At 38.7% G+C, this 22,409-nt stretch overlaps 1 protein-coding gene across 3 annotated transcripts in view; it reads left to right on the plus strand.

The window, feature by feature from the left end:
- The window catches only part of RABGEF1 (RAB guanine nucleotide exchange factor 1), a 51,954-nt gene extending 30,952 nt beyond the window's left edge, over positions 1-21,002 (plus strand). For all 3 annotated transcript variants that reach the window (XM_081131787.1, XM_081131786.1, XM_081131785.1), the window contains exons 5-9: positions 7,456-7,537; positions 8,631-8,763; positions 10,653-10,744; positions 14,630-14,886; positions 18,444-21,002. In XM_081131787.1, coding sequence (XP_080987913.1) covers positions 7,456-7,537; positions 8,631-8,763; positions 10,653-10,744; positions 14,630-14,886; positions 18,444-18,842 — 963 coding nt within the window. In that variant the 3' untranslated portion in view covers positions 18,843-21,002. The remainder of the gene's footprint in view (positions 1-7,455; positions 7,538-8,630; positions 8,764-10,652; positions 10,745-14,629; positions 14,887-18,443) is intronic.
- The last annotated feature ends 1,407 nt before the right edge of the window (positions 21,003-22,409 follow it).

Below are 22,409 nucleotides of genomic sequence, written 5' to 3' on the forward strand. Positions count from 1 at the left end.
ACTAATTGATATCAGAGACCTGGATATGGCCTCAGAGTCCTCCTTGTTTAAGAACCACTGTGCAACCTATTTTTCATTTCTACACTAAGTGATTTATGGTTAAGTGGCCAAGTCCTATGCATGTATGCTCAGCATCTAGCACGATACCTGGTACATACCTGATACTGATCAGATATTTGTTGAACTGAATGTCCCTGGAGAACCTTTCTTTGTCTTTAGCTGTGAGTTAATGGTGTTTCAAATAAATAAAATAATTTTTACATCTGAATGAAGCAACCTTACCTAACTAGCTTCAAATCATTTAATTATATAAATTTCTTGAAATAATTTGGTCAGGTACAACTTGGGATAGTTCCTGTGAGGTAATGAAATATATCACAGTGCAAAGTGCCTTCTGTACTCAATTTATCAAAACTGCTTAAAAAAATCTGAGGTTATGTTACTCTCACCAATTAAACTTTCTAGGCATCTTATTCTTATGATTTAGTCAATATGAAAATACATTCTTATCTGTTTTGAAACTGCCTTGATGACATTGCCATTAACTGATAATTCGTCCCACTGTCCCCCACAATTTAATTCTGCCCCAAATTTGTGAGTTTCAGAACACTGAACCATTCTTGCATACATCATTTTTTTTTATTACTTTTTTAAACTTTATTCCTGCTTTCTCCAATCCTAGTGTATGCCAGTAGTGAGCAACCTTTTCTGCATACAGGTCAAATCTAGAAAATGAAATACATATTTTCAGAATCATGTTAAAAATTTTTCAGCCATTTTATCTTGATCAATAAGGAAGCACTTTATCTGCACTTAGACTTTTAAAAAATGTTTTCTCATCCCAAAGGGAAATTTGGCTAAAATTTTATTCACACAACACTGCATTATTGAAATTTAATGCTTTACTGTTCAATAGACATTATTGTTTGTTAATGCCCTTCTGAAGCTGGTTTATTTTTTCCTTTTTTTCTTTTTGCTTACTCCTATTAGATACTTAACATTAAGATATGTATTGTCTTACAGTCCTTTTTCATATTCTTTTTTGTTTTATGTCATTTCCTTTGTATTTTTATCTTTTTAAAATAAGATATATTTCTGTTGCAAATGAGACAGGCAGCTACATCATTAATGCAAAATCAATTCATGTTGAACATACAGTTGTTATCACCTATTTTTCTCTTAGAAGTCACCTTAGCAAGAATTTAAATTTCATTGTACAAATGGCCAGAGGGTTGGAGGCAGGGTGTATGAAGAAGAAGCTAAGAAGAATTTACAAGGTTTAGTTTTTTAAACTTCTTATCATTACAAAATAACTATAAGACTCCTGCTGTAAGAACAGTGGCCAAACACACAATTGCACAGTCGCATTAATGAACTCTAACTGGGGAGCCTGCTCATTGATATGTAGGACTACAGGTTTAATAGCTTCACATCTTTACCAAAAAGTCCAGTGGGACGCTACTTAACCTGTGGAGTGTCACGAATGACACTGTATCTGCTCAAACTCTGGTGACATTAAGTATTTTAAATGAATGCAGTGTCATCGGGACACTGTACTCTGATCTTTGGCTATCTGGCTGTGCCTGACTGTAGCTTGTGAGTTACTGGAATACCTAGCCCACAACACATTTCATTCAATGAAGGAAAAATAAGAAGTTACACTTTTTTTTTTTTGGCTAAAAAAAACTTATGATGACCTTTGTGAAGAACATATGTGAATTCACTTGTAATTAGAAACTATCTAGCTGCTAAAAATGATCAACTATTGGCTTTTCCATAGAGATATAAATGAACTTATGTACTGTAATTGTTCTTACCACCTTTATTTTGCCAGTAATTGAATTTGACAAAATTCAATTACTTTTGCCCTGTTATGCTTGTCTAAATGTAAAAATGTTTAAATCTATATTCAATTAGCTACTAATGACCCCAAGGTATATTCCCTAGTAAGATAGACTAACTCTAAATATGAGGACTGCATACTTGATATACTTTAAATGTTCATGTTTGATTTTAAAACTATTTAAGAGGATTAAACCCTAATATGTTTATTTTCCTTAAAAATTATTGAAGGCAAAAGAAACCAGCAATACAGAAAATATGGGCATCAAAGCTAAAATCTAAATTTATTAAAAGAGTTAATAGTAGTACAGCAGACACTTAATGAATTCAGAAAATGATCATGGAGATCCAGTTTCTGTAGATGGGAATTCCAGATGAAATACTCAGAAAACATAATATTTACAGAACAGTCAAAGATTTTCAGAACTGGAGGTGAAAAAAAAACGACTTCAGCCAGACAATTAAGAAAGTATACAGAGAACTTCTCAGTATTAGTATTCAAAGGAATATATCTACTTGTCAAGCTTTTTAAACTACAAAGAAAAAAATTTTTTAGGATAAAAAGTAAAGTGACTTTATATAGACTATAGAAGATGTGATCCCAGGCAATGGTTAGAGAATACTTAAGGGTTGCTTTATACTGTTAGATTGTGTTTTTTCTTAGAAAACTATGAAAAAACATTTTGGAATTGTGTAGAACCTGAAAGAATTAACCAACACAAATCTGCTATCATTTAGCCCTTTGGCAAAAACTGTGAAGGATCTGAGATTTACCCTACTTTCAAGTTAACAAATTAGCTTGCCATAGTTTTATGGCTGCTGGCAGAAGACAAGTCTCTTGGGTCAGACGAAAAGGTCAGTTTATAACAGCTGTAAACCAGACTATATCAGCTTTTGCACCAATTCCCCGAGTATCAGTTCCCACTGGGCAGTGCCTGTGAACGCAGTGAGTTATGTTAGAGAAAAGGATCTTTTATAATGGGCATGAGTTTGCCTGACCTTTGCCCCAGAGGGAAGCATCATATTGGACAGTAAACAATTTACCCCTTTTTTCACTTGAGGGAGGGACTGTCCTTGTGTTTCAAGGCTGTTGGCTATACAGCTATCCCTGAAAAGAGTACAGAGCAAAGGCAGTCAGTGCCTCTCCTCACAAGATGTGTGGAAATATAAGAGATCTACGTGGAATTGTCTCCCAGCATCTTTCTAGTATTAGAAGGGGAAGGACTATAATAAGTGGCCACATTCATTCCTTCTTTCATTCAGTTAGTATTGAGCACTAGCACTATGCCTGGCTCTTACAGGCACTGAGGATATGGTGGTAAACAGTGCCCTTGTGGAGCTGACATACTAGTGGAGGAAATAGGCAACAAAACTGATTTATCATATTACACAGTGGTAAGTCCTACAAGGAATCTAAAGCAGGATAAAAGGAAAGAGTGGCAGGGGGGATTATTCTACATTATAAAATAAACACTGTAATGAAGTGTGAATGTGTGCATACAGATAGAAATATAAAAAGGAATTTTCTGAATTATAACCAAAATTACAGTGTTTACGGAGCTGTGGAATAGGTGATCCATTGGCACCAATGAAACAGGCCAGTTAGGCCTTTAAAAGGAGGTCCCAGCATTTCTAGTTACAAGTACTAGTGATAATCATAAGAATGAATGTAGTTTGTTCTAAGTTAAGTGTTAGGATTTGGTGCAAATGAAAGGTAAGCACACCTAAGTAGATAAAAAGAATAAATAAGTTGCAGAAAGCATATAAAAGTTGCAGAAAGTAAATAAATAAAAGAATAACAAGTAAAATTAAAGTATCATAAAGGAAGATTAAAATATCACAGTTCAAATGTTAAGTAAGGCCTCCCATATTAAAAATACAATTAGCCCGGCCAGGCGTAGCTCAGAGGTTGAGTGTCGATCTAGGATCCAGGTGATCGGGGTTCGATTCCTGGTCAGGGCACATGCCCGGGCTGTGGGCTCGATCAATGACTCTCTCATCATTGATGTTTCTAGCTCTCTCTCTCCCTCTCCTTTCCTCTCTCTGAAACCAATAAAGTATATTAAAAAAAAACACTAAACAATTAGATTAATAGGTTTAATGGTAAAAATATTCATCTCACAAATTCCATAATGGTAGTCCATCTTTTGTTTATTTAAATCTAGTTTGCTTATTGGAAGGATTTTAGATTTATAAAGTGATTTAAAATAAGAAGAGAACAAAGGAATCATTTGATATTTAAAATGTATAAACATGTTCTTATGGACATTTTCTTCACGCAGCTGCTGCCGTGACCCTCCACATGGAAGTCCAGGCATAATATTAAAACTAGTTCTTTGAAGAAATATTTTCAGTGGACCTCAGTTGTTTAGCTCATGGGTATATTTGTCTGGAGATCAAGTTTTGTGCAAAGATGGGTCTACTTGGGTTCACACAATGGAGCATGAAGGAGACAACCTTCCTTATGACCATCACTACTATCTCATACGGGTATTAGTATGGAACAAAAATACCACTGCTACTACCCTATCTGTTTTGAGGTGATCACTGGAGATAGATGGAATAAGAAAAAGAAGTGAGATTTACTCTATGCCCCAAGACACTTTATCCTTCTGGCTTATATTTATCATAGAAGAAGATATTTATTTGCATTGTCTTCCCATTTAAGCTGAATGCTCTCTGAGCATTTTATTAATTGTTTATTTTATTATTGCTTTTACAGAGTCTGGCAATTCTAATCATGTAATAAATGTTTTTAAAACAGATAGAAATACAATTTCCTGGTAATTCAGGAAAAAGCTTATCAAGAAAATCCAAGGGGAAACAGAATACTAATAGAAGTATAAATTTGGGGACATGGCAATCTAAAGTCCACAAAATTCAGTTACAACACAGCATTCCAGTGATAAAAAGCCTAGCACATTCTTTAAAAGTAGCAATTTTAAAGACAATAGCAGTAAATAAGATTAACTATTAATAACAATCCAATATAGAAAGAGGTTTATTCAGTTAATTGAAAGAGTAAGGACTGTATTGGATCTAGGTGAGAAAAATAAATTTACAAGTACTTTGCAGGTTAATATGAACACTTAAAATATTTAAATTACAATGTTACTTTTTTTTATTTTTTAAATATATCTTTATTGATTTCAGAGAGAGGAAAGGAGGGGGAGAGAGATAGAAACACCAGTGATGAGAGCATCATTGATCGGCTGCAGCCCGCAACCCGGGCATGTGCCCTGACCGGGAATCGAACCCTGATCGCCTGGATCCTAGGTCGAGGCTCAACCGCTGAGCCATGCCCTGCCAGGCGCAATGTTACATTTTTTATTGTAGAAAAACAGGGGAGCAAATGGACCATATAATCTTTGGTGGGAGGAAGGGACGGGAGGGGAGAATGCAAGGATTTGAGAGAGTAGGTTTCTAAGTTTAACAAACTTCAAAATATATTCTAAAATGAAAATAATCACAACTTTATGTGATTTTTTAATGTGTGTGGTTTTTTTTTTAATAAGAAATGGGCAGAGCCAGCTTTCTTTTCAGAATCAAAATGCAGAACAAATGGAAAAATTACAGTATTTAACCTTCACAGATTTGAGCTTCCACAACTATATGTGATTTTGATGTTAAAAAATACATACTATATAGAGGAGTGAAATAAACCAGATTCCAGAAATGGATTCAGCTCCTCAGAAGCAAATTATGTGACAGCTGGAAAACACAGGAGCACAGGGTTGCTTTTTACTAATTGCTGCCGAAAAAGACAGGAAGCTTCTATACAGATTATTTAAGGTCTCATGCCTCAAACTATTCACCTTACATTCTAAGCCAAATAAAATAGCTAAACATGAAAAAACTTGGAGGAAAGTAGATTAGGATATTTACTTCACCTATGAAGAGGAGCAAACATTCTTAACCAGGTGAAATGTTGAATGCTATTAACTTTTAAACATCTGTGCATTGCAAAATTAAAGTCAGGTAAAGCGGAAGAAAACAGTGGGAAGTTGTGGGGAATATATATAAAAGCTTTACATTACAAAATGTATAAAATTTACTAAAGGTAGTACCTAGCCCGTACTAGACAAAGGATCAATTCTAATTCAACCAAACGGCTCTTATATAAATAACAAATTAGGACAGTAACAAGAGCTGTTGTGAAGGTGGTGACAGAGTGCTGTAAATGCTGTGAGACCTACAAGGTTTCTTTGACTAAGGGAATGAGAGACAACTTCTTAGAGGAGGTAAGGTATGAACCGAACCTTAAAGGCGATAACCATTGGGGACTTTTTTGGACAGCTTTTGAAGACAACGTCCAACTTCTAGACAACCACTGGCGGTTTGAGGCACAGTGTGACCAGAGCATAATCTAACATGATCAGTTGGACTGTGGTGTGTAAAAAATGGATTGAAAAGTGAGAGAGATGGAAAGTGGAGAGAGCCCCTAAACTGGTGAGAGATAATTAAGGCCCAAGCCAGGAAAGAATGGAAGGGAGAGACACCATAAAGGCAGATATGGCAAGGTTTGGTCATTGCCCCTGACAGCAGGATATCCTTTCCGGACTTAGGCTCTGTCAGCCCTGGGTGTATGTCGCCACTGGCCTGTGCAGAGGCAGCCTGTGAGAAACAGTCCTGTGGAACTTTTCTTTCTCCAGTGACATCTTTATGAGAACCCTTGGGAGAAGTTTCTGATTTTGGTGTCGGAATTTCACCTAAAGAATTAGGTTGCTTTTATATTTTGGACTCAATTAACTATTTTCATCTCAGTCATCATTGTTAGAAAGTTTAATTAGAGACAAATTTATAGATTGACTGTTGGCTAAGTTTTGTATCCTGAAGGGATACATTTTTGTGTTGTCACTCCTGGCTCTGCTTTCTGTTTCTCTCCATGTTTTGTTTTTCTTTTTGATCACCTTCTAGTTTATTGTGCTGAACTGTATGTATCTTTTATGTAGATGTCAAATATTCTTTGGAAGAAAGTGGGACATAAATATATGTATTTACACCTAAAAGTCAGTAAAACCAAATAAAAGTTATAAAGCTCAGTGTTGTAGGGGCCATGGAGAAATAAGCACACGTACATGGCTGATAACTGTACAATGCAGTTTCTGAGGACTGGATCTAGTAATAGATACTCAAAGCTCTAAAGTTGTTCATACGTAGAAACTATTAATGCCGCTTTTGAAAATGTATCACAAAGAACCCAAAAGAAAGTTTTCACATAATTGTTTATAGCTATAATACATAATAGTGAAAAAAGGGAAGGAACCCAAATGAACAGTGGTAGAGGATGGTTAAAAAAATTGGTTAATATAATGGAATACAGCCATTAAAAATGGTTAAGTAGATTAGATAAATAGAAATGTACATGAATTTGTAAACTATCAAAATATGCATTATACCCATTTAAGAATATGTATATTCAGTAAAAAGAAATGAGAGGTCATGTGGTGTTGTAATTAATATTTATGAATAGGCTTTTCTCCCCTGCAGAGTTAATGTAATTTGTAAGTACTTGTGAGATTAGTACCAGTTTAAGGGGAGTGGGTTTTAGAGACTTCATAAAATTTAAGATCTTTCTTCAGCTACCAAGCAGCCTCTTTTTCCCTTTTTCAGGATTTAAGCATTGAGGAACAGTCCGAGTGCACTCAGGATTTTTACCAGAATGTGGCTGAAAGGATGCAGGCCCGTGGGAAAGGTAACACTTTGTTTGCCAGCCCAAATTGAGGGATTGCTGGTAGTTGCACACAGCCAGACTGCTGAGTCTCTTAGCATTTTCTCTCTTTCTTTGAAGGCCTGGCTGGTGTGCCCACCCCATCCTATAAACTACTTCAACATCTTGGTAGCTGGTCTCACACTTAGCAGTGCCTTTGAATACTGTCTTGTATATTATTCTAAGATAATCAGAGCAATTGGATAATTTATTGAGCATTGTTTAATAATTTCATTAGGGGTTGGGGCAGAGTCTATTAAAAGTCTTTGGGCCTGGCCGGGTGTGGCTCAGCGGTTGAGCATCGACCTGGGATCCAAGCGATCGGGTTTGATTCCCGGTTGGGGCACATGCCCGGGTTGCGGGCTCGATCAATGACTCTCTCATCATTGATGTTTCTATCTCTGTCTCTCCCTCTCCTTTCCTCTCTCTGAAATCAATAAAGATATTTTTTTTTAAAAAAACTCTTTGGGAGGCTTCTAAATGAAACCCTCATTTTGGAATCACCACCTTGGTGAGTTATTTGTTCATGATTATGTATTTCTTATGGGTTGGGGCAGGAAAATATTGAGAACCACAGATTTAGCGCTTTGGTTTTTAGGATTCTTCTTGAATTTGACTTCCATTGATGTTAGATTTTAGGATGTACTTAGCATACATGTATATCTGAGAAATCTGCCCCATATATATACTTTGGAGACATGTCTGAGGTTTTATAGGAAACCTCAGAAAAGTGAATGGATGAGTCTTGCCAGCATTCATCAGTCTTGGGAATTTCAAAGCACTTTTCTCATGTGGCAACAGAGAGTGACCCATGCTAAGTTTTCCCACTGGGTGTTAGGAAGACCTAACACCTGTTAGGTTAGGTCCTGCCAAAACAGCTTAAGTTAGAAGTGGGGATTCTGTAAAAGATAGTCCCAAAGGTAAGGTAATTTTTTAAAAGATATATTTCAATGTAACATCTTATACTTGTCTTTTTGGGTGTGCTTAATGTCTTTTTAGCAAGTACTACGTAGAAAGTACTCTTAGTTCTAAATGTCCATCCTCATCTCGAGCTTTTATATCCATTTGGATATTTCAGTGCCTCCAGAAAGAGTTGAGAAGATAATGGATCAGATTGAAAAGTACATCATGACTCGCCTCTATAAGTATGTGTTCTGCCCAGAAACCACTGATGATGAGAAGAAAGATCTTGCTATTCAAAAGAGGATCAGGTAGTTGTTTGTTTTGCTTCGTCTTGTTGTATAGTAGTCCTCCCTTATCTGCAGGGGATTTGTTCAGTCCCCCAAGTGGATGACTGAAACTGCAGATAGTACCAAACCCTATATATACTTGTTCCTCCTATACACATATACCTGTGATAACGTTTTATTTATAAATTAGGCACAGTAAGAGATTAACAATAATAAAATAGAACAATTGTAACAATGTATTGTAATAAAAGTTATGTGAATGTGGTCTTTCTCCCAGTATATCTTACTAAGTTGAGAGCTTCTACCTTTTCTCTTAAAGGAAGAACTTTATGGCTTCTCTTTGGCATTTCTGAATTGCCAGCATCACTACTCTTGTGCATTGGGGCCATTATTAAGTAAAATAAGGGTGACTTGAACACAAGCACTGTGATACCGTGACAGTCAGTCTGATAACTGAGATGACTACTAAATGACTAGACTAAGCGACTAATGGACAGGTAGAGTATACAGTGTGGCTATGTTGGACAAAGGGTGATTCACATCTCAGGTGGGAGGTTTCATCACACTACTCAGAACAGCAATTTAAAACATATGAAGTACTTATTTCTGGAATTTTCCACTTAGTATTTTCAGACCACAGTTGACTGTGGATAATTGAAACTGCGGAAAGCAAAACTGAACAAGGAGGGACTTGACTTACTACTGTATTTACTACCAACTGTTGGAAGAACACATGTGGGAAAACAGGGCGTTTGAATTTCAGACCTTGAGAGCAAGTAACAGCTAAGGTACCTGCCATCCTTATAGCATGTAAGCTTCTTTGGGGTGTTAGAAAAGGAATATGGTACAGTGATAGGAAAGAGCTCAAGTCACCATCTTGCTTATCCATCTGACTCCAAGCAGCTTTAGGCAACAGCTATTTTTGATGTTTTAGATTGTTTAAAATCTCCAAGTTTTCTAAGGAGGAAATTTCATTATTTTTTCATTTCATTGCACTAACTATCTTGTCAGTAGAAAGCTGCTAGTATCCATATCAAGGCGATGAATTTTTCCTCCTCTCTACCAGGGGTGCTCATTATTCAGCCATTCTTCCGTCACATCTTCCCACTAGCCCTGGGTAGGTAATACTTTGCAGAGCACCCAGTCTTTCATGGCCGGTAGAGTGGGCCTCGGCGCTCTGCGTGCCAGTGGCAGGGAAACACTTAGGGATAGGCTGTCAAACTCGGGAGCTGCGGGAAGACTGAGCACGACGTGTTTCTGGAGGAGAGGGCCAAGGGATTTCCAGTGGAGTTCCCAGACAGTGGGGCTGGTGATTGGTGATCAGCGCTCTTTGATGTTACACCAGAAGTGAGAAGTTGATCTTGGGAAGATGGAAGATAGACCAGAAGTAACTAGATGGGCTTTGGACTGAGATTCAGGGTGAGAGCATTAGTCAAGCAAGTGGTGAGCGCAGGCAGCAGAATCTCTGGAGTGGAGTTGCGGTGCTGGGAGACTCAGTGATTCAGGCTGAGGTGGCGCCTGCTTGTTGACCTCTTACACAAGCTCTGGTAGGCTTCAGAAGCTGAGGGCAGAGCCTACAAGGACATTAATGGTGGACAGTGAGCAGCAGGTTCTTCTCAAGTCCTCATTCTCAAATATCTAGTGCTTTCAGACTTAGTATAATCTCACTACAACCAGTAAAATTGTCTTCTGCTTTTCTTCTGATAGGTGCAGAAGAGAAGCCTCACTTTGGGATTCTAGTTACTTTGGCACATCAGCTGAGCTCCTGATCTGTGCAGAGGGATGTGCTTGGGCCTAGAGTTGCCCAATTAGTCAGTGGTGTCCCCTATTTTCCCATAACTGATGGAAATGACAAGATAAATGACTACAGTCTGATCTTCTAACTTTTTTACTAACTTTCTCTCTTATAGGGCCCTGCACTGGGTTACACCTCAGATGCTTTGTGTCCCTGTTAACGAAGAAATTCCAGAAGTGTCTGACATGGTGGTGAAAGCAATCACAGGTCAGTGAAACTGAGAACTTTTATATTTGGATGTTTTTCCCTTGAAGTTAACATTATGTTTTATAAACCCATACTTATTTCAGTGAGAAAAAAGATAGTAAAGTATTTCTAAAATGCAGACTGCCAAAGATATATTGGAATGTGGTAAAAGTGATCTGTAAGAGTGTTAGTTTTATGAATTGAAAGCATTCAGATTAGCAGGTGAACTACTTTTCCCTTCACTCTCCCTGATCCAGGTCTCTCATTTCTTAGATATTGAACTAAACTAAGATCAAATGCAGCTAGGCTAAATTTCTTAAAACTCAGTTGCATTTATATATTCAAAGTAAGTTTGGAGAGAGGGAGGGAGTTGGTGAGGCAAGTTAATCCCCACACTAGAGTTACATATTAAAATGATGCCTCTGATTGGCTGTTAATCAGAGATATGCTTTGAATTACTTTTCTGGTTTCTTCAGGAAGTATATGAGTGCCCTAAATTGATGTGGCTCTGCCATTTGGGATAGATCCAGGCACCTAATAAGGTTTCTGTTTCTTAGGCATGGAAATAATCCAGCAGAAGTGCAACACAAACATTTAAAAACAGAAACAAAAACTCCTAATGGAGAAGACATCCCTCCTTGGCCAGCTGCTCCTTAATTAAGGAGAGGAGTGGAAAGACTGGCTCATCTGAGGATTGTTAATGAAACTGCAGCTGATAGCCCAGTGTTAGAGGCAGGCTTTCAAGTAGGCACCTTTGGTTATTAGAACCAGAGACTCACTCAAGTAACAGGAAGAAATAGGGGTTTGCTTAAGTTATTATGAGGGTTGGAAGGGAGGCAGGACTCACACAAACAGCATTTCAACTCCTGTTATTAAATTAATTGTTCTTTTTAATTCCCCACATAGAGTCTAGTTGGCATAGCTAAATACCGTCATCTTTGTCGTTCAAAGCTTTTCTGCTAGGCTATGTCATAGATCCAGTGAATTGAGTCCTTAGGGTCAAGGCCTAACCCCACCCCTACTTTTTGCTTAAGGAACATTGTAAGAGATTGAAGGTGACAGCCTCTCAAAAGCCTGAATGTAGACCTTTTAGACATTTACCAAGTTCGAGACTAACTGGTTTATGTTTAAAGTACTCCTTAGGAATTTATGTTGAGAACTCTTTTCGGAAAAGCCACAGGGCAGACCTTGCAAAACCAGAAACTGCAAGTACTATGCTCAACTCTTGTTTACTTAAAAGTAGAACTAAGAAAGAGGATTTCAATACATCAACAGTTTGTTAATAGAATTTGAGAGGAAAAACTTTTCTCTCAAGGCAACCTCATGGAGTTTCAAGAGATCTTTTGATAGTAAAAATTCAGCCACAAAATTGTAAACACCGTCTTACTCTTTTTCATTTTAGCCCTGACGTCTTTCCCATCCAAGTGCACACATATTCTGCCTCTTGGAGAACCAAAGGTTATATGGTCACTTTCTTCCTCATCTAAAATTGTCAGCCTAAGTATAGGAGCATTTAGAGAGGACAGTCTATAGTCATCATCTTTTCAAAAAATAATGGTCTTAAATATGGAGATATCAGTTCAATTTCTCCAAGTCATCCCATGTGCTAGTAATCAACACTATCGGTTTTGTTTATAAATACATTGCATGAGGCATTTTCCATTTTAGTTGACATCTGGCATCTAGTGCTTGGAGGCCAGGGATGCTACTAAACATCCTGCAATGCACAGGACAGTCCCCAAACACAGAATTTTCCAGCCCAAATGTCAAGCATAACCTAGAAATACAGACTATACTTTGTTTCAGAACTCCATTAACGATTAGTCTAGACATTCGCTACCATAGAGTAGCCACACTCAACCCTGTCTTTGTACTGATGAGAAGTGACAGCCGGAGACAGAGACCCAAAGCAATCATTTGAGAGCTCTGAAAAGGAAATAGCAGGCAGGTTGGGGAAGGAAATCATCACTAGATGAACAGCTGACACAAGGATGAGTTTCCTGTTTTGTTTGTTTTTCCTCCCGATCTCCTAGTTTAGACTTTAGGGCAGTGCAGATGGTGGAATGCATGTTGGGGTGTGGGGGTCCAAAGGAGCCCAACAGAAAAATTTCCTTCAGGCTGAAGGATGCTCAGGAAGCGGGTGGAGGGCTTGCTGCAGGATGAAGTGTGGGAGGAAGCCCTTGGGTTTTGTTTCTTTCCTCTTCTGTTCTCTTCTTCTTTACACTCCTGGCGCTGCCCCTTGGCAGTGGCAGCTACATACGCATCCGGATAAAAGATAATTTTTTATTTACTTTAAAACATAAACAATAAAGATTAATGAGAAAATAGTTAAATGTTTAAAATAGAGAATAGCCCTGGCTGGTGTGGCTCAGTTGGTTGAGCATCGGTTGCCGGTTCGATTCCCAGTCAGGGCACATGTCCAGGTTGTGGCTCGATCCCTGGTTGGAGGCAGCCGATTGATGTTTCTCACATTGATGTTTCTCAAAACATCGCAAAATGCATCTATTACAAAAATACACCTATTCACAAAAAAGGTGTATAAGTAGAGGGAATAAAAGCATTAATAAGTTAAAGTAAGGCTTCTGCACTGTCCATTGTTTCTGTTCCCCACACATGGCTGGTGGTCCTGTAAGGGTCCCTAAGGTATCTTACCTCAGGGATAGGAGCTGGGAGCAAAAAGAACTCTGGCCTGCACCACTCTGCCACGTAAATCTGAAACTTTTATTCCTGCTCATGTCAAGAATTGCTGTCAAATTCAGCTGCCTCAACTGTTTTCCTTGGCGATAGATATTCCAGATAGCAAACATATATGTGCATTCAAAGGCACACTCCCTCCCCTCGCTTGCATCGTTCTAAGTTTGTACCTAACTTTTTCTCACCACCTCCTAGTCCTCTGACAAAGGGTATGCGCATATATGAGTCCACAAGTTGGACTTAGTAGTAGTGAAGGGCAGTGAAATAATTTTTTTCTGAGAAATAAAATGTTTATGAGATTAAATTTATACCTTTGATTTATCGATACCCTCTGCTAACCAGCAGGTTATAAGTGTCATATGGTTTCTGTAGATTTTCATAGCTCGTGGAGATTTACCTGCTGTAAGGATTGGCCTCTGTGGACCTGTGTGTGATGGGTTTCAGCACCTGTATTTTGATATCCAATACAAAGATGCTTTGTATAGTAGCCACATTGCTAAAATGCAATATGCAAATTGAGGATTCCTAAACTGAGCTTTACAGTGTATTAAGAAGCAGTAAAAAGACTCTTACTTCTCCATGGAACTCATAAGTAGTTTGAAATCATGATTAAAAGAATGGGCTTTAGAGTCAGATAGACTTGGTTTTAATCCCCCCTCTTTTACTTGTTATCTGTATGATCTTGGATAAATCATTAAACTTCTCTGAACTTCAGTTCTCTTAATAATAGTATCCCTTGCCTCATCTGAGGATGGAAAGAAATGTGCTTGTAGAGCATACTGTGTAGTGCTTGACTCATGGTCGAGTGTTCTGTATGAGCTGGTATTTACTGTTTGTGCCATCTAAGTTTTGTTTGTTGGTCTTTGTAATATGTCTTTATTGATTTCAGAGAGAGGAAGGGAGAGAGAGATAGAAACATCAATGATGAGTCATTGATCAGCTGCCTCCTGCTTGCCCCCTGCTGGGGATCGGGCCCACAACCCAGGCATTTGCCCTGACCAGGAATCGAACTGAGATCTCGATTATAGACCCATGCTCAACTGCTGAGACACGCCAGCCGGGCTCATCTAAGTTTTTTATTCACTAAGTTAACTGGTGGAGATAGGGTTAGCAAGGTTACCTCTGCAACATAATAGGGAAAAGTGGTTATCCTAATGCTTCTTTTATGTAATTATTTTCTCAACTGGAAGCAGTGCCTTTTCTGTTTTATAGATATTATTGAAATGGACTCGAAGCGTGTGCCCAGAGATAAGTTGGCTTGCATCACCAAGTGCAGCAAGCACATCTTCAATGCCATCAAGATCACCAAGAATGAGCCAGCTTCAGCCGATGACTTCTTACCCACTCTCATCTACATTGTTTTGAAGGGTAACCCCCCACGCCTTCAGTCTAATATTCAGTATATCACCCGCTTCTGCAACCCAAGCCGATTGATGACTGGAGAGGATGGCTACTATTTCACCAATCTGGTGAGTATTTGAATTCTTAGTGTTACAAAGAAGACCCATGAAGGTATTTATTTTAAGGATATGATGGGTCACTTATAGGCCTGTGACAGGTTAATGCTCCTGAGTTGAGGAGTCAGCATAACTGCAGATGTTTGCTTAGTGTCACAGAGCACATGTGACCAGGCCATGCAAACACCCACCTCCCAATATTTGACGAGACTATGGTGCTCGTATGGGAATATGATAGTCACATTGAGGAGTCTCTGCTGTTGTCCATCACTGCCCAGGGCCCTGGGTATAAGAGCCATTCACTTAGGGGGGTTGTTTCAACTATGAATAAGTCAGATCCTGGACTTTGATTCCTTTATTAAAAGACTTAAGATTTATTTTTTGTTTTATTTCTACACCTTACCTCTTAGACTTGAATACTGAGCTATTTTAAGAAAACGTCAGTTTAGAGAATGCAAAATGATTTTCAACTATTGTTTTGCTACGGTGCTAATTGATTCTAGGCAAGACAACATTGAAGTATATATGTCTAAGTTATAAGGCTGAATACTTCCTTTTACTGACCACTAAACTTCTGCTTGTTTTCTGAGTCTAGATTTACTGTCAAGCCAATGAATTTGAGCCTTAGCACCTTATGTGCTTTGTTTCCTGTGCTGGAAGTTGTAAAGGGTAACAGGTAGGGAGAGAAGCCAGGGTACATAAGGAATTGTTTCTGGTAAATTGTCTAAAAAAGCAGATACTTGAATCTACAGGCCTCCAGAAATGCATTGTGATTTATTTTTATATCCTACATATGCTTTCAGTTTTGTACCTAATTTTGTGTTTGTCTTTTCCCCCCCTTTAAGTGGATTCCCAAAAGCGTATAAGCTTTAGGTTTCTCAAAACCTGCCTGCCCTTGTTACGTATCACCCTCAGCCACTGTTTCTCACCCGTTACTGTAGAGCCAGCACCGGGGAGTATGGTTTGCAGGTGGAGGAACTTGGGAATGCTTTTTCAAAATGATGCTGGCTCCATTATTTGGAGCACTCCATTTCTTTGCATAAATGAAAAATGTACTTGAGTACTAGAGGAGAGCCTTTTGGGGTCAGTTGTTTTCTAGAGAGGATTAGACGATCTGGAAATCCTGAGAAGTGTGGAGAGGGAGAGACATGGTAATAGGAGAAATGAAGCAAGAGCAGGAGGTGTTTGAAGGACCCTTGTTGTTGAAACTGGAGGCTGTTGGTTCACCTACACTCTGAGCTTCCTGGCACCTTGACCTGCAGCCTTACCTATGTTTGCACCTTCTTTCTTCATCTTGCTCTTGCCGGACTCAGAGTCAGCTTCTATTCTCACTTCTGCAATGAAACTGATCAGCAAAAGTAAAAAATCTGCCAGTTGCCAAATCTCATGGAGAACTCTGTTTCCGTCTTACTTCTTGATGGCTCCTTTGCTCTGGAACTTCTTATGTCCCTTGTCTTTCACAATTCCACCCCTTGTCTCTGTAGATTTTGTGTCCTCTACTTTCTCTTGAGTTGCGTCACTCCCTGGGGTTCTGTCCTCTGTGCATCTCTCTCCCTAGGCTGTCTCCGCTGGTCACCTGTACAGTGATGACCCACAGGCTTGTGTCACCTGTTTTGACCTCTTGCTAAGCTCCACTTCCAGCTATTTGTTGTGCCTCAGATTTAATTTGTTCAAAACTGAAACTGCTTCCTAATAAAATGTTTTTTTCTTTTCTATATCCAGTTGATCCTTTAACAATATGGGTTTGAACTACATGGGTCCACTTATATGCAGAATTTTAAAAAATAAATACTGTAACTATTTTTTCCTTATGATTTTAATAACATTTTCCCCTCTGGTTTAGTGTAAGAATACAATATACAATACATATAACATACAAAATATATGTTTATTGACTATGTTATGGGTAAGGCATCTAGTCAACAGTAGGCTATTAGTTAAGTTTGGGAGAGTCAAAACTTATGAGTGGATTTTTGACTTTGTGGCCATTAGTGCCCCTTATCCCACATTGTTCAAGGGTCACCTGTCCACTATATACTTCAGTGTTGTCTTGCCTAGAATCAATTAGCACAGTTCTATTAGTGGCGTATTATATATTTATTCACCTAAGCCAGAAATGTTGCAGTTGTCTTAGATTCCTCCTCTCTCCAGTAAAGGGCTTCAGCAGTTCCACACACACATGTGGAAGGGTCAGATGGCATATTCTCATCAGGTGAATCAATTGTAATAGATTTGCTAGCTATTTCTTAAAGAGATGATTTGCTTCTTTCTGAGTAATAATGTGGATCCTGTGAATGAGTTTCTCAGAAGAAATTCTGAGAGCTGTCTATTTCCTTGTTTATGGTGCACATTTTTCTTGTGAAAATAGCTTTTTTAAGCCCTGGCCTGGTGGTTCAGTTTGTTGGAATGTCCTCCCATACACCAAAAGGTTGTGGGTTCGATTCCTTTCAGGCCACATATCTAGGTTGTGGGTTCTCAGATATGTCGGGGCATGTACGGAAGACAACAAATCAGTCTTTCTGTCTGTCTGTCTGTCTCTCTCTCCTCTCCCCTCTTCCATCAGTGAAAACATATCCTTCAGTTAGGATTTTTTAAAAAAGGTTTTTTTAGTGTGAAAATAGTGTAGGCTTCTTGTAGAAAAATTTAATCAACAGAAGAAAGTGTACCTGACAGATGTCTGTTTCACTGAGTGCTTGTCCTAGCATTTCTATACTAATAATTGTTGCCATTTATTCATTGCCTACTACAGACCTATGAGCTAAGCATGTTACAGGTGTTATGGTGTTTAATTCTCACAATAAATCTGGGTGGGATTTCCCTCATTTTACTCATTAAGAAACCTCACAGAGCTTAGGTAACTTTCCTAGGGTCACACAACTCTTGGCTGTCAAGTGACAGAGGTGACAACTTAGGTATTTGAGATATTAAAAATATTAGAGATATTTAAAATATCTCTTTGAGGACTGGGTTTGTGTGCGACACCAGTCCCTGAGGACACACCCAATATTTGGCCATGCCCAAGTAGGCCTTGTGGGGCTGGCAAGACCCCAAAACGGAATGGTTTGGGGAGCATACCTCCAAATACTTGGCCCTGGAGCTGCTGACCACAACAGTGATTCCTCTGCCCTGCAACATGGCAGGGAAGCAGAGCCTCCAACTTCAAGGAATCGTTCAGTTTTTACCCATGGGAAGCTCTGTAGCAGCCAGGATGGAACAAATACTGAAGGTGCCTCCTCAGATATTTCACTGTGTTCAAGACCTTAGCACCTTTGAACAACCTAAGTAGAGAACTGGATTTCTGACAGGTTCAATGGGAGTTGGCAATTATATTTAATTGTATGTGTGTGTGTTTTTAAGGAAGAAATGTATTGTTTCAGATGAGAGCGTAAAGGAAACATGATTGGCTATGAGTTGGTAATTTCTGAAGCTGAATTCCAGGGTGGTTCATTAGATTGTTTTTTCTGCTTTTGCTTCAGTTTCAAATTCTCCATAATAAAAGGATTTTTAAAAATCTCCAATATTTGTAGCTTTCCCCATATGACTATAACAACATTCTTTTCTTTTTGTAGTGCTGTGCTGTGGCTTTCATTGAGAAGTTAGACGCGCAGTCTTTGAATTTAAGTCAGGAAGACTTTGATCGATACATGTCTGGCCAGACTTCTCCCAGAAAGCAAGAATCTGAGAATTGGTCTCCTGATGCTTGTTTAGGTGTTAAGCAAATGTATAAGAATTTGGATCTCCTGTCTCAATTGAATGAACGACAGGAAAGGATTATGAATGAAGCCAAGAAACTTGAAAAAGACCTAATAGACTGGACGGATGGAATTGCAAAAAAGGTTCAAGACATTGTTGAGAAATGTCCACTTGAAATTAAGCCCCCAAATCAGCCTTTAGCAGCTATTGACTCTGAAAATGTTGAAAATGATAAACTTCCTCCACCCTTGCAACCTCAAGTCTACGCAGGATGAGAAAAATGTACCTGGAGAGTATTTATTTGAGCCTGAAGTGTAGCTAGCCGTCACTACACGCAGTCCCCTGATTGAGATGTAGACTATAACTTCATTGCTTACAAGGGTCAGAGCATTTTTAAAGGTACAGTTTGTGGGGATTGTTTTTGTTTTGTTTTCCTGGCCGGGGAAGCTTAGTAAATAATAAAGTACTATTTATTTGAGTTACTGAAATAGATTCATTTAAGGCTTGTGTGCAGATTTGTTTAAATCTATTTTTTCTCCACGATTATCCTTTGTGCTTCCTTGTGGTATTCAGTGTGGTTTAGATTTGGGTAAATAATTGCCTCTTAAAGGGTTAAAACAAATGAACGCTACAAAGTGTATCTTTAAGGGAATTCAATGGTACCACTATTCTATAATTTGAAATAATTTTATAATTGTAAAGATAGAAGATATATTGATAAGTATATAAAATTGTAAATATGTAAAAAAAAAAAAAGGAATGGTGTGTGCTGTGCATGGCATTTCATGTGTTCCTTTCTTTAGTTTAAAATGTTATGTTGAATGTTTGCCTTTAACGCCATTTTACTTGGTTTGCCCCACTAAAGTGAATGTTTAGACATACTCTCCTTAAATGTTAACTCCATCTTTAACATTATGGTAACCCTGACTCTGAGGTACTGTAAAGTCAGGGACTATGACACCATTGAGGTTCAGGATAACTTTAAGTCACATAAAGTCACTGTTCAGTATAGCCAATTGAAGACTGAACCATGCTTCTCACACCTCTTTCCTCTATCCATTCAGCAAATATTTATTAGCAATTTGAAGTGAAGGAGAGCTTGCTCTGGTCAAAGGACTGAGGGGTGAACGGGACTCTGCTGGTGAGAGCTGATGGGGAACCCTCAGAGCTGAGAAGTGCAGGTGGTACTTTTGCCTCCATAGTGTACTTTTGACTTTATGGACAACCCAGACATGTGTCATATAAACCTCTTTTTGGGATTTTCAACCTCAGTGACATTTGAGACTGAGAGGTTTTTGTTGTGGGGCTGCAACATCCCTAACCTCCTAACCTCTATACCCACCAGATGCTAGTAGCACCCCCCACAGTTGTGAAAAATCATCTTCAGACATTGCCAAGTGTTACCGGGGCTGGGGGGGAAGGGGCGGGACAGAATTACCCCCCGTTAAGAACCATTGATCTATGTTGGCAAGCAAGGGAGTTCTCCCGGTGGTTTAATGTAATGTAACGAAAGAAGACTGCATTAAATGCACCGTATTAATGTTAACCGATCTCTTTCAATGAGGCTTTGCAGCCACCGTCAGTGCAGAACTTTTCCTAATAATAATGGAACCTTTCATAACCTAAATATGTCATTTATGATCCTCCTTCCCATCAGTGACTTCTACAGATTACCAGTGTGCCTGTGAAATTGTGAGGAATTCCCAGGGCATCATTCTCAAACAAGGTCACATCACACAAGCAATAAAGAAAGTTTCCTTTGCTTTCCCAATATCTTGCTAGTAGTGTACCACAAATGTGCAGTGCAGTGATTTTGGAATAAAACGGTAACCATAAAACTTTTTTATCCTTAAATTTACATATAAGATTCATCAAATTGACACAAAGCACTGAAGATGTGAGTCAGCTGATCACCAAGTTCATGTGGAATGTTATGAGTTACTATCAAATACCAATGAGAACTTGCTCTTAGAATCTGCTTTTAGAAACTTGGGCCCAAACAATTTTCATGGAAAGCTTATCCCTCTTTTTCTTTTTTTATTTTCTATATACTTTCTAGGTGCTAATCCAGATATGCACCCTCTTAATTCTCCTAGGAATATAGAATTCTTTTAGTCATTGTACATTATGCCTGTTAAATAAAATGTGCATATCAGCTTCCCACTAAAGCAGTCTTCATTTGATTTCTTACATATCTTGAAAGCAATGTGTTGAACTGACTTTTTTATATTTATCTTATTGGTTGAATTCTTCAGATATGGACTCTTGCCTTAGGTAGAGGCTTATGTTTCTCTTAAATCACCATCGACACTATGGCCAGAGTTTGTTTTCTCAACCAGAAAGTATTGCTATTTCATTACACTATAAATATGATTAGAATAAACCTTGGGGACAGAAGTCCTTATCAATAAAGTTTCATGGTCCATTCCTCTTCCAATTTGATTTTTGGTTCTTTATCATAGGAAAATATATTTTTTTAATGTTTTCATGTTAAAAAGGTTTGCCTTTGAAGCCACAGACATCATTGTCATACTTTGAAAAATTAGAGACATCCAGTATGTATGGGGGGTGGGGATAGCAATAGAAGGATGTTTGTTATCACTACAGTTAGTGCTATTCTGAAAGTTTCACCCAAGGTACTCCAAGTGGAAATAAAGGCAGAGGGGGAAAGGAGTTAATCTAATGTAAAGCTGTGATAGTCTGGTGGTTGAGGACATGAACTTGAGCCAGAAGGCTTGAATTTGGTTTTGAATTTTGACTCTGCCACTTACCTTATAGCTCTTTGACCTTGGGCAGGTCTCTGATGTTCACATACCTCATCTGTGGAATGGGATAGTAATAAAAGTACATGCTTCAAGGATTAAATGACTTAGAACACTACCTAGCAATGCTAAGTGCTCAAGTGGTAGCTATTATTTGTAGGTGATATTTCTATGTAGAAAACCTAAGAGAATTGATATTGAAACTATTATTAAATTTCAATAAAGTAGTGAGATATGAAATGTTAAAATAGCCACTAAAAGTAACTGTACTGCCCGGCCGGGTGTGGCTCAGTGGTTGAGCGTCGACCTAGGATCCAGGCGATCAGGGTTTGATTCCCGGTCAGGGCACATGCCCGGGTTGTGGGCTCGATCCCCAGCAGGGGGCCTGCAGGAGGCAGCCAACCAATGACTCTCATCATTGGTGTTTCTCTCTCTCTCTCCTCCTCTCCTTTCCTCTCTCTGAAATCAATAAAGATATATATATATATATATTTTAAAAAAGTAACTATACAAAATGACTTTTCTATATCTCCTTCCTAGCCATTTAACAAATATAATGGGAAAATTTTATTCACAACAGACACAAATATAAATCACCTAGAAGCAACAAGAGCTTTGGGGATTTATATGAAAAGAAATTACAAAATTGTGTAAGAAACGAATAGAGAGAAATGCACAAGCCTCTGTGGTTGCTTAGGGTCCTGTGCTCAGAAGGTCTCTGTGCTTGGGCTTTTAACGTTTTGTCTTTGCCATCTTGAAATTCTTAATTTTATCTTTGAATCTGTGTTTTTAAGTGAAGTGTGATGGGACAATGGAGCATGCAGTCGGGGGGGCGTGGAGCCTCAGCTCACACACACCCCTGCCTCCTATCACCCATAGGATAGGTTCTTGGTCTCTCTGCTCCCACCCTGGGACCAGTCTAGCCAAGGCCTGGACACTCAGATGTAGTTGGGGCCGGGCGTGCATGCCTGTGGTGTCTGGGGGCAGAGCATAGTGGCATATCTGGTGGGGAGCTGGCTGGGAGCCACATCTTGGTCGGTGGGGGGCAGGGACACATCTCATGCCCATCCCTGATCCAGC

Source organism: Miniopterus schreibersii (genome assembly GCF_964146895.1).
Source record: "Miniopterus schreibersii genome assembly, chromosome: 3".
In the NCBI taxonomy this organism is placed as follows: Eukaryota; Metazoa; Chordata; class Mammalia; order Chiroptera; family Miniopteridae; genus Miniopterus; species Miniopterus schreibersii.